Below are 13466 nucleotides of genomic sequence, written 5' to 3' on the forward strand. Positions count from 1 at the left end.
AAGAAATAAAAATAGACACTAAGTAAACATAAATAATTTTCAAAAGTCACCCACCCAGTAAGTGGCATGAATAACAATTTGAATAATTAGTGTAATCACATTAAATAAAATACAGTATGATGGCACAGAAATAGAAAACCTTATTTTAAAAATGTTTTACTCAAAATTAATAAAAAATAAAATGTAAATATATGGAGACAAAAAGATTTACAAAAGAAAAAAAAAAAGAATTCAATAATATGTGATTAGCACATTAAAAGTGAGTATCCTAGTGGCTGGCTCCCATTAAGCTCTTAAGTGGTAACTATTAGAATAATGAAGTCCTTTAACATTTCATATAGATGCTATTTGGAATCAGTAGTCCCATCAGTGGGAAAAGTTGGAATGGTATCTCTAGATTGAGCTTTCAACTCCTTTAGCTTTGTTCAGTTTTTTCTTAGAAGCTTTCAGCTTTCTTATTCTAGAATGCCTGAGGAAGAACATTGTATACCTGGAGAACTGAAAATGTGTGTTTACGAATTGTATTTTAGGTAATGAGGAGTACCTGATTAATCTGATAGACTCTCCAGGACACGTGGACTTTTCCTCAGAAGTATCAACCGCTGTTCGCGTTTGTGATGGATGCATCATTGTGGTAGATGCTGTGGAAGGAGTCTGTCCACAGGTAATGGATTGTGATGAGAAAATACTTAAATGGTTAAGGGTGAGGAAAGAGGAGGAACTGACTGACTTTAGGCTTTTCACTGACAATCAGAACGTTGGTTTTATATTTCACATTTGGTAACGTTCCAGTCTGTGATGGAGTTAAATCACCAGAGTTCTGAAGGGATCTTAGAGATGATGACTTTAATTTAACATACTTTGTTTTTGTTTTTGTTTGTTTTGAAACAGAGTCTTGCTCTGTCACCCAGGCTTTAGCGTGGTGGCACGATCTCGGCTTACTGCAACCTCCACCTCCTGGGTTCAAGTGATTCTTATGCCTCAGCCTCCACAGTAACTGGGATTACAGGCATGTGCCACCACACCTGGCTAATTTCTGTACTTTTAGTAGAGGCGGGATTTCACCATGTTGGCCAGGCTAGTCTTGAACTCCTGGCCTCAAGCTGTCCACCTGCCTCAGCCTCCCAGAGTGCTGAGACACAGGTGTGAGCCACCATGCCCGGCCTTATTTGTCCTTCTTAAACTGTCAGTTGTGTAAAGGCAATGATGATTTCTTGTCTGTAGTTCTTTGCTACTGTGCTGTATACATAGTTTGTGAATGCCTATTGAATACCTTTGTCTGACTGGCATTGTCTAGAGTGGTTATTAATCAGTATTTTCTAATGTGCTTTACTTAATTCAGATCATGAGTTTTACATTTTTCTTTCTGTTTTTATCAGACACAGGCAGTTCTGCGACAAGCTTGGCTTGAAAACATCCGTCCAGTTTTAGTGATTAATAAGATAGATCGCTTGATAGTGGAACTGAAATTCACCCCACAAGAGGCCTATTCTCACCTCAAGAATATTTTAGAACAGGTATTTTAATCTTTAGTATTTAAAAAATTTAGTCTCAAAGAAGAGTTATAAGGAAGTTACTAAGCTGGGTATGAGCCATTGCTACAGAAAAGTGAACTTTTCCACTTCATATTCATACATGTTGGTGTTATTCTACAACAGTGGCTACAGAATAAGCATGTTCTCAGTCCCCTCCATCTTTTGGAATCACCCATCATATAAAGCTTGGACAATAGGCCCTCTTGTTTAAAAATGTATCTGGGTTCCAAAGTGAAGGAATATTAGGATTTTATTACCTGTCTATAGTATTTTATTACCTGTCATTAGAGGAAATTTTACCCAAGCATTCATTCATTTATTTATTCAGCAAATATTTCATAGATATGTGTTGAATAAATGAGTTATCGAATGTCCATTGTGCATTAGGGATTGTGAATATAAGATGGACAGGTCAGAATTCCTATTTTCAAGGAGCTCACAGTATAATAGGGGAGACAAAGAGATACTTGGAGAACAATGAGATAAGACCTGGGTGTGATATGACAGCATAGATAAGGGCCATCTAACCCAGTCTAGGTCAAGAGGGAAGAATGAGTTAGAAGTTGTACAATGGAAACCTTGAGATGGAAGTAAAGTAGGTGTTTGCCAGGTAGACAGGAAAAGGACATTCAAAAGAGAAGGAATATGATGGGCAAAGTCATAAAGGCAAGAAAAAGCACAGTACAGTGTTCCATTTAAGGATTACAAATTGTTTTATAGCTGAAGAATTAGATTATGTTAAACAGTGACAAGAGATGGGAAAAAGGATATAGGATTTAGATGTTGGTGAACCTTGTATGCCATGCATAAGAGTTTGAAATTTTTTCCTCAACATAGTGGAAAGCCATTGATGAGGGCAGCTTGAGTGTATTTATTTGCTAAAGGCAGGAAACAATAAAAGCAGAACAGTGAAAAAGAATGAGGGATGGATATCATTCCCTGTAGAAATAGGAAGAGGTAGGCCAGGCTCGGTGGCTCATGCCTGTAATCCCAGCACTTTCGGAGGCCGAGGCAGGTGGATCAGGAGATCAGGAGATTAAGACCGTCCTGTCTAACAAGGTGAAACCCCATCTCTACTAAAATTACAAAATATTAGCCGGGCGTGGTGGCAGGCGTGTGTAGTCCCAGGTACTCGGGAGGCTGAGGCAGGAGAATGGTGTGAACCCGGAGGCAGAGCGTGCAGTGAGCCAAGATCACACCACTCCACTCCAGTCTGGGCAACAGAGCGAGACTCCGCCTCAGAAAAAAAAAAAAAATGAAATAGGAACAGGTAAAATAACTCCTGCCCTGCATTGGCAGGAGAAAGGTCAATGGTATTTGCAGACATAAGTGAGCTTGTAGATTGAAATGTGGGGCACTTGAAGGAAATCTGAGTAATAGGTTCCATTTTCTTTCTGAGGTAGGACATAAGATTACTGCCTATTTGGGAGTGAAAGTAGTTGAGGATTAGGAGTTGGGAAGAGGGCCTGAAGAGGGTAGTGAACATTTCAGACAACCGATGTGAGAAATGGCAAGGCAGTGGACTAAGGTTACAAACTAGGATTGTGGGGTTGGAAATCATGAGTACTTTGTGATAGTAGGCCTCAGTACTGAAAAACAAATTAAGGGTATGACATTAACATTTACTTTAAACTAATAATCACAAAATGACCTTCCAAAAGCCTTAGAATTTAGTTATGCTGAGTTTAGGAAGAATGGATACATGTAAGTTATTCACTGATTGTAAATGCCACCTCCATTCGTGTGTGCTTAATGAGCCCAAACTGACTGATGATTCTAGCCCTACCACAGGTTAAACAGTGTTTATCCTTCCGTGAGTGTGCTAAGCATCTGAATGACACTCTGCCATTTCACCATCTCTCCTAGATTAATGCACTCACAGGAACTCTTTTTACTTCTAAAGTCCTAGAAGAAAGAGCAGAGAGAGAGACTGAATCCCAAGTGAATCCACATTCTGAACAAGGAGAGCAAGTATATGACTGGAGCACTGGCTTGGAGGACACAGATGATTCTCAGCTTTACTTCTCTCCAGAACAGGGAAATGTGGTGTTTACCAGTGCAATAGATGGGTGGGGCTTTGGGTAAGTCTGTTTGAATCTGATTAAATCTCCTTGTGGATTTTATATGCCATTGGTTTTTTTTAGTGAAACTTTTTATTTTGAGATAATTATAGATTCACCTACAGTTGTAAGAGATAATACACAGAGTTCTCTGGTGCCCTTTACCCGGTAACTGCCTCCTATCCATAATAACATCTTGTAGAACTGTAGTACAATAACCTCAACCAGGACTTTGCCATTTGCCATCAATATACAGAACATTTCTATCACCACAAGGCTCCTTCACGTTGCCCTTATATTGCCACAGCTACTTTCTTCCCTCCCTCAAACCCTTTTTAACCCTTGACAACCATTTATCTTATCTCCAAATTTCTCATTTCATGGGTGTTATAGAAATGGAACCAAAAAATATATGATTTTTTTTGGATTGACTTTTTTCACTTAGCATGATTCTCTAGAGACTTATCCAAGTTATTGCATGCGTTAATACTGTAGTTGGTTCCTTTCTGTTGCTTAGTAGTATTCCATGGTGTGGATGTACCCCAGTATAACTATTCACCCATTAAAGGACATCTGTTTTTTTTTTCCTTTTTGGGCTATTATGAGTAAAGCTGCTATAAACATTCATGTGTAGGTTTTTGTGTGAACATAAGTTTCATTTCTCTGGAATAAATGCCTATGAGTACATTTGCTGAGTCATATGGTAGTTGTATGTTTAGTTTTTAAAGAAGCTATCAAACTGTTTCCAGGGGGACTGTACCATTTTATATTCTCACCAGCAATGCATGCGTCAGTGATCCATTTTCTCCAAATGTTCACGTTTGGTGTTGTCACTGTTTCCGTTTTAGCAGTTCTGTTGGGTGTGTACTAATATGCTATTGTGGTTTTAATTTGCGTTTTCATAATAGCTGATTACCTTGAACATCTTTTCATATGCTGATTTGTCATCTGTAGGTCCTCTTGAATGAAATGTCTTTTCGCATCCTTTCCCATTTTCTTATTGTGTTTTTTTCGTACTCCTGAATTTTGAGAGTTTTTTCTATTCTAAACAGTAGTCCTTTGTCTCATATGTGTTTTGCAAATATTTTCTCCCAGTCTATAGTTTGACTTCATATCCTCTAATAGTGTTTTTCAAAGTGAGCAAAGGTTTTTTTTGTTTTTTTGTTTGTTCTGTTTTTTGAGACAGTCTTGCCCTATTGCCCAAGTTGGAGTGTAGTGATGCAATCTTGACTCACTGCAACCTCCGCCTTCCAGGTGCAAGTGATTCTCCTGCCTCAACCTCCTAAGTAGCTGGGACTACAGGTGCGCACCACCACTCCCAACTAATTTTTGTGTTTCTTTTCGTAGAGACAAGGTTTCACCATGTTGGCCAAGCTGGTCACGAACTCCTGACCTCAGGTGATCCGCCTCGGCCTCCCAAAGTGCTGGGATTACAGGCGTGAGCCACCACTCCCAACCATCAAAGTGAGCAAAGTTTTTAATTTGACTGAAGTGTCCTTTATCATTTTTTCTTTTTATGGATCTTGATTTTAGAGTCAAGTTGAAGAACTCTTTGCCTAGCTCTAGATCCTAAAGATTGTCTCTCATTTTTTTCTAAAAGTTTTAGTTTTACTTTTTACATTTAAGTCTGTGACCCATTTTGAGTTAATTTTTGTATAAAGTGTGAGGCTTGGGTTGAGGTTTTCTTTTGTGGGAGAAGAGGGCCTTTGAATTTCCATTTACTCTAGAACCCTTTGTTGAAAAGGTTATCTCTTCTCTGTTGAATTGCTTTTGTGCCTTTGTCAAAATCAGTTGGGCATACTTGTGTGGGTCTGTTTCTGAGTGTTTTGTTCTGTTCCTTTAATCTATGTGTCTGTCTTTCCAACAGTACCACATAATTTTGATTAGTGTAGCTACATTAATAAGTCTTGAAATCAGGTAGATTATTTCTGTCCACATTATTTTTATTTTTCAAAATTACTTTTGCTGTTCAAGGCCTTTGCCTTTCCATGTAAATTTTATAGTAATCTTACCTATATCTACAAAAACATCTTGCTAGGATTTGGATGGAAATTGCTTGGTAAACCTGTTTATTTGGGGAGAATTTTGACATCTTTGCTGTGTTGAATCTTTTCTATTCCGTGCCTCACACTATGCCTCTCCATTTATTTAACATTTTAAAAAATTATTTTATGATCATTTTATAGTTTTCAGCATACAAGTGCTATACATGTTAAGTTAGATTTACACTTGATTTTTTATTTTTCTGAATGATTATAAGTGATATTTTTAGTTTTGGTGTTCACACATCTAGTATATAGAAATACAATTAATTTTTATATGTTGATCTTGTATACTGTCACCTTGCTGAACTCACTTGAAGTTCTTTGTAGATATTTTGGAATTTGCTGCGAGACAATCATGTCTGCAAATAGGAATTGTTGTATTTTTTTTTCCTTTTCTATCTCCATGCTATTTTCTCTTTTGCTGATTGCATTAGCTAGAATTTCCAGCACTATTTGACTGACAGTGATGAGAGTGGATATCTTTGCCTTGTTCTCGATCTAGGAGGAAAGCATTAAGTCTTTCACCATTAGAAATAATGTTAGGGCTGCAGGCTGTTTTTAGATGTCCTTTATCAAGTTGAGGAAGTCCCCTAATATTTTTCTGAATGTCATTATTATGAATGTGTCCAGTTTTGTCACATACCTTTTCTGTATTGATTAATATATTTGTATGAGTTTTCTTCTTTAGCTTGTTAATATGGTATATTACATTGATTGATATTTTTGAATATTGAGCCAGTCTTGCATTTCTTTACAGATTTTATATACAATTGATTTTTAACTTTATTCTTGAGTAAATTCAAATGTGTACCACAAATGGATCCCATTTTATTCCTTAGCTCAGTTTATTTCCTGTCAGTTTTTTTTATCTTCTTAAAGTTATTTATACATAGATGAACAAATATATTTATATCAACTTTTATACCGACAGTAGCAAAAGTTGGTCTAGCTTTAATGAAGATGTACATGTGCTAAATATTGAGTTGGTCACTTTATTTAAATTATTTTACCAAATTCTGACAACACTCCTTTGAAATAGATATTACTATTTATTATCTAAGTCTCAAGAACATTGAGTAAATTTTGTTCAACATCACTCGACTAATAAGAGGCAGGCTGATATTAAGATTAATGTCTGCCTGACTCTGAATTCTGTCTTTTTTTTGACATGGTTCTTCTCTGGTGTCTGCCGTATGGGGTATAAGGATCCTTATTTCTTCTTATTGCCTCTCCTGGATTTGTACATGCTGAGGCCGTGTTAACAGTGACATTAGATTTCAGAATGGAGTAGGTAATTGATCACGTTTTTTTAACTATAGCAATTTCTGACTTGTGGAATCAAAAAATCCAAATGTAGTTAAAAGATTATTACTTTGAGAAAAATGTCTGTGGTTTGGATAAGTAATAGTGGGACCATAATGACCTTTACTTTAGTTGTGGGCTTGATATTGCATGTAATTTGTGGGAATCATAGAACTAAAACTGATGCACTAGGAGAAAACAGAGTCTCTTCATGCAACATGTATCAGTATGATTTAGGATTGGAAAGAAAGAAAGGATCAGGAGCTGACTAGAATGCAAGGTTTGGAGTAGCCTAACAAATCTCTGGCTTCATTTTTTAAAATATATTTTCCTTTTTACAGGAACTCGTTCTCCAGTTTCCCTTTGACCAGATTTTGTCTTGGGCAGTGTAATATAATATCGTAATTTTCTGTTTATAATAAATGATAGATACCTTAGTCCATTTGATGCCCGAAAGGTCATACCAGACTTAAATAAATTGAGGTGATGCATATATGATAAAAATAGGACTTGTGAACCTGCTGAGAATTTGCACTTTTCATATATGGCTGATGGGTTGTCATTATCACCTTTCTAGGCCTCATTTTACTTATCTGAAAAAAACAGGAATATTGGGCTAAGATGATTTCAAGGCTTTCTTCAGATTTATTCACAGTGATTCATTCAGTCGTGTAATAGGGTCAGACCTGTTGATTTCCTGATTTGTGAGCATTCTGCTAGTAAACCACAAGGTGGGAGGCTTGTCCCTTTCTTACAGTGATTTTCGTAAGTAATTTAATGTTTTATGCTAATTTTAGTCAATCACACAAATTGGGGGAAGTTTATTGTGGAAGGAAAAGGAATGGGAAGAAAGTTGAATGGATAGAATAAGGGTAATTTACAGAACCCTGACTTCTGACATTTTTAGATACTGTCAGCCAATAAATGAATGTTCACCTGTTATTAGACAAGGTCAGATTTAGAGATCGGCTAGTGTCTGTTCTCAACAAGTTGATATGTGAATTTATGGGAAAGTAGTAGTGGAAAATAAAAGCACCAGAGACTTTTTCCTTCCCATTTTCCTCTAAAATGTCAGTGAATAGACCAAGTTGACAGCTGCGTGTGTCACAAAAGTGGAAAATGAGCACATTTCAGAATTTGCAGGATGGTTCTATAAACTCTCTGCAGTGAGAAAGGATTAAGAAGTGTGACTAGAGGCTGAACCCAGGTCTTCTGACTAAATCTGTCCTGTTAATTGATGTTAATCTGGGAGAGTCTGCTCTGAAAAGCAGAAACACATTGACTTGAATGGGTAGCAGCAAGAATCTAAGTTCTTGCTTTAAATACATAGAACTGAGTCCCCAAACTTATAGCATAAGGACAGGAGAGAAGAGACAATGAAAAGCCCTTTGTAATAGATTTACTTGTCTTTGTGTAACCGTGTCTTAGGATTCTGTAGTTAACAGTAATCCACTTCGTAGCTTGGAGGGCAAAAGGGTGTGTGGTTCAGTAATTTCATACTTGACTGAGTTGTCATTCATGAAGACAGGCAACGAATAGATCAGTAGTCTTGGAATATAAATCGGTCTGCAGGTCTCTTAGACTCTTGTTTGCAGTTACTCTGTAGAGGAAAGGAATTAAAATAGAATTCAAGAATGGAGAAGTGCTAGAAATTGTCAGTGTTTAAAAATTGTAACTGTTTAATGACAAAAATAAATAAAAGCACTAGCAGTAATGGGGAATGGGTTGGTGTTAAGCAAATTTTGTGGTAACTATGGAATGAAAAAGAATGAAAAGGATAAGAAACAAGAGTTTGAAAGATTTATGTACCCATGTGTGTACACATGTGTGAATATTTTATGTGGTGGACTGGAAGAGCCTAGGAAATGGGCAAATGTCTTACTATAATTTATGATTTTGATAGGGGTTTTAGAGTGTTTATTTATAAAAATCTTTAAGTTTACCACTTTCAGAATTAAGAGCAGGATATTTATCTGACATCATTATAAAAGATAAAAGAATGTATAATACGGTCTGGGTAACACAACTCAACATTTTTTTTAAAAATCCTGGAAGAATACAAACCACACTGGAAATCTAACTGATCAAAACAGTTGTACCAATAAATGATTGCCCCAATAAATGTATCAAATCCCCTATTAAGGAGATATTTTTTAGAAAGGAAATTTTATTAAAAAAATAAATCCAGAAGTTTACTACGTAAAAGAGATAAACATAAAGCATAATGGACAGAGGCTAAATACCAAAGCTTTAGATCAGATTATGTCAACCAAATGTGAATGAAAAGAGAGAGATTTGGCAATATTAACAATAAAATAGGATTTATGGTAAATGAATTATGGCATAAGGATCATTTTCGCACAGATAATTGACACGTTTACTAGTGAAGAAATTAGCTATCAATTATCAGAACAACAAAGTACATGAGACAAAAATAGAACTATAAGTAGAACTCTGCAGGCACATGGTTTAGGGGAGATTTTCACAGGTTAAGTAGACAGGGACATGAACCATATGAATAGAATAATTAAAGTCAGAATGTAAGTGTCAGTTAAAGATATACAAAAATTGGTTCTATATCAGGTGAAAAAATAATTCAAATTTAAAAGAAAGAAAATGTCACAGGTTTCATGTGTTCATCACTCAGTCATTAGCTCCGGTTTTAACCATCTAAGAAGAGACCCAAGTTGCCAATGTGGAGAGCAAAGCTTCAGCTGTATTTATTGAGGCCCCAGGGAGCATCACTGCTAAAGAATAGGGCTCCCTTCTACAGTTAGGTTGGAGAATGCCTGGGAAGTCAGCCCACAGTGGTTGCCTTCTATTGTTTCCTTCCATGTGTTGACCTTGGACCTGCCTGTAGGTCCTGAATTGGTTTTGCAAATCTGCATGGCAGGTTGCAGCCTGCCTAGCAAAACTGGGTGTTGATAAATGAAAAGCCGCAGAGATAGGGGTATCCTGACTTAACATCTGGAAGTAAGGCTCTGTGCGCCATTCTGGGTGTGCAGAAACACAGGAAGCCAGGAGGAGGCCTGACTCTTATTAGCGATCCACTGGTTAGGCAACAAGGCAGAGCCTGCTTTCTTTTTGAGGCATAGGAACTCTACCAGTGGTTGTCAGCCTTTCACATTGTGTTCATTTGTGGAGGAGTGATTTAAAGAGTCACCTGTGAACAAAGATAGTTTTATTTCTTCTTTTCTAATCAGTATACTTTTAATTTCCTTTTCTTGTGTGATTGCATTAGGTTGGGCTTTCAGTATGGTGTGGAAAAAAGCTGGGAATATCCTTTTTTTTTTTTTTTTTTCCTGAGCAGGCATCTTTTAAGATGCTGGTACTTTGAAAATTCTAATCTCAAACCTTAGATTAAATTAGGTTGTTCTCTAAAGAAAAGGCGTTTCTTAGGTCCTTTATCCAGACAACGCAGATGCTATATGTAGCACCCTTAGTTGCTGTTGACTGTCCTCTTGTGATGGGAGGCCATGGTGGTAACTGGTTTCTCTGTGGGCTGATGAGAGTTAAGTCAGTGTGTGTATGTTTATCATTAATCTAGGATAATAAAAACCTTGTTTTGGCGGGTTGTGGCTCAAGAGTTTCTTTCATTTGTGAGCAACTGTCACAGCAGTGAGTAGCTGAAATAAAATTTTATGGCTGGCATAGTTGTGACGGGCAGCTGGAGCTTGCATTTTCTTGGCTTTGGCCCTAGTTTTATCTTGTTCTACACGTGCAAAATTAAGAAACAAAGCTATAGCATGTATTACAATTCATATTAATGTAGACCTGAACGTGGGCTTTGGAGCCAGACTGCTTGGATTTAAAGCCCCACCTCACTTCTTCCCTGCGTAATATCTCTGTGCTTCATTACCCTTTTCTGTAAAATGGGGAAATTTTGTAGGATAGTGGATTAAGTTTAGTAATACACATGTAAAGAAGTTTGAACAGTACCTGTCACAGAAATGTTCAAATGTTACCTATGCTAATCGTTGTTATTAGTAACGTGAACATTTGGTCTTCTTTCAGAATTGAGCACTTCGCCAGAATCTACAGTCAAAAAATTGGCATCAAAAAGGAAGTTCTTATGAAAACCTTGTGGGGAGATTACTATATAAATATGAAGGCTAAAAAGATCATGAAGGGTGATCAGGTAATGTGGTGTATATCCCTTTTGATTGTTGGTCATGTTCTTGCCCTATGAAAATCTATCCTGTCATATCTTTAATAAATGTAATTCAGCTTTAATTTATGCAGGTGAGTTCATGAGGGAATTTTTACCGTGTATAATTGGGAAAGGCTTACACGTCTCATATACAGGTATCATTCATATAGAGTTCTTAGTCCTTTTAGGTATAGTCAGCAAAGAACTGCTTTTACTTTTCTTTTTTTTCAGAAGACCAAAAATCTTAGATCTTGGGCACCTGAAGGCACACATTTTGTGCCGTGCATTTGTTTGTGTCTGTCACCATAAAGAGATGTCTCTTCTAGACATCCCTGTATGGTTCACACTGTCCTAGTCTCAGTTGAAGCCTTATCTCACTGCATGCTGGTCATTGTGCAGTGTAGATCGGGAGAGGTGGATGCTCCCTGAAACCCCTTCTTCTATAGATAGAGGTGGTGTAGGAATGCTGTCATATACCCTCAAAGGATACTTTTCTTGGAGCTTTATTTTTTGATATAAAACCAGGATTTCATAAATTTATTCTCATTAAAAATCATATACATTTCTTTTTAGAAAGTACTCATAAGTATAAAGCCAGAGCAAACAAAAAAATCGAAGCCAGCACTGCCAGTAGATGTTTGTAATTTCTTTCATTCTTTTTACATGGATATATACATCCCTCAGTTGAGATTATGCTGTTTATACAATGTAGCTGCCCTTTTGCTTTTGTCATATCATGAACATCTTCCCTTGCCATTAAAAGCTTTTTTATAAACAATATATTTTAAAGGGAATGAATATAGCTAAGTGGGAAAGAGCATGCCTTGAGAGTTGACTCTGTTTGAATTTTGGCTCCACCACTTATTGGCTCTATGACTTTTATCTCAGTTATTTCATATGTAAAATTAAGATAATAGCACTTATAGGATAGTTATGATGATTATATGAAATAATTCAGTAAGCACTGTTATTTTATTTTGTGAGAGCACTATGATTTATGTAATCATTCTCTTAAGATTGGACATAGTTTTTTTTCAAATGTTTTGATATTGTACGATAGACATCTTTGTGGATAAGTTTTATGTCTTCATGATACTTTTTTTTTTAAACTGAGCATTCTAAGCCAATGACTTAATTTCTTAATACTGTTGCCCATAGTTTTTCAGAAAGGAGGTATCAATTTATTAATATATCCCACCTCATGTATATGGGAGAGTATACCCCTCAAGGTGCTCTTGCTAGTAACTTTCTGCATAGTTTGGTAAGAGAAATGAGATGGAGTTTTTTGGGTTTTCAAAATTTTCCTATCCTTGTGAACTTTTAGAAATATGTTTAAGAATGCTTTATGTTTCTTCTTACATAATTTTAGACTGAAGTCCATGGAAAGAGCCTGCACGTGCAGAGTGAAGTTTTAGCTCTTGGCTTGGGTGCTGTGTGTATTTGTTTGATGGCAGCCATGGTAATATGACCCACGAATGGTCATGTCACTTGTAAAGTCTATGGTTCCCAGAGAAAAGAACAGTGGATTATTATTAATTGTGGTTTTTGGCTGTTTAGTACATTCTTATAACTACTTTCATCTACTTTATTTTTGAATAAATATTTTCAAGTAGAAATGAAACATATTGATAATAAAAGCATGTCAAGAAGGAATATATAAATGCCTATTAAATTTTCAGGACCTTAATTTAAGCCCATATATTCTTTTGTACAGGCCAAAGGAAAGAAACCTTTATTTGTACAGTTGATCCTGGAAAATATATGGAGTTTGTATGATGCTGTCTTGAAAAAGTAAGACTCTTATGACGTTGTTTACCTTTAGGCATCTTTAGGCAGTATAATTTGTCTCACTTTCCAGTTTGATGAGTCATACTTCAGAAAGCTGAGATGGACTGAGAAAGTGAACAGAGCTTCTACAGATGAGTTGATTACAGGGCTTGGAAGCAATTTAAAGAAGTCTATGTAACCCAGCTAAAGGGTGATGTTGAAGGGACAGGATAGCAATATTTTATAGAGTGCTGAGGTGAAGAGATAAAAGGATAGAAAGAAACATTGGGTCTTTTTTAATGCAAACCCAGGTTTAAAAAATAGTTATTAAAGTAGAAAAGGTGCTTGATAGCTAGGATCATTAATGGGGAAGTGGGGAAATAACTTTTCTGGTGTAAGTTTGCTATAGTAAATTTACTTTCTGAGTTATTCCTGAGGTGAAATAATGACTTATTAGTACTTATTTGTAAGACTGCTGTACCACTTGATGTAGTCTGCTTGAGGAGATTGGGGAGAAGTACTTCCTGGGAAGTCTTAAAGAAGGATTCACTTCAAAGTGTAAGAGTAGAAGTTGAGGAGGCTTTTTCTGTGGCAGGATTCCCTTCAA

General features: G+C 36.4%; 1 protein-coding gene across 4 annotated transcripts in view; it reads left to right on the forward strand.

Annotated features, from left to right (window-relative positions):
- Positions 1-13466, forward strand: part of EFL1 (elongation factor like GTPase 1) — a 152532-nt gene that overhangs the window by 21870 nt on the left and 117196 nt on the right. For 3 of the 4 annotated variants that reach the window (XR_001888148.1, XM_017886863.1, XM_017886864.1), the window contains exons 5-9: positions 531-664; positions 1380-1517; positions 3402-3616; positions 10957-11080; positions 12807-12883. Coding sequence is in view for 3 of the 4 variants with exons in the window: in XM_017886863.1 (XP_017742352.1) it covers positions 531-664; positions 1380-1517; positions 3402-3616; positions 10957-11080; positions 12807-12883 (688 nt within the window). In the remaining variant the exon portion in view is untranslated. The remainder of the gene's footprint in view (positions 1-530; positions 665-1379; positions 1518-3401; positions 3617-10956; positions 11081-12806; positions 12884-13466) is intronic. The other variant, XM_017886865.1, reaches the window with a different exon arrangement.

The sequence above is a fragment of the Rhinopithecus bieti genome, unplaced genomic scaffold, assembly GCF_001698545.2.
Source record: "Rhinopithecus bieti isolate Rb0 unplaced genomic scaffold, ASM169854v2 scaffold_15087, whole genome shotgun sequence".
NCBI lineage: Eukaryota > Metazoa > Chordata > Mammalia > Primates > Cercopithecidae > Rhinopithecus > Rhinopithecus bieti.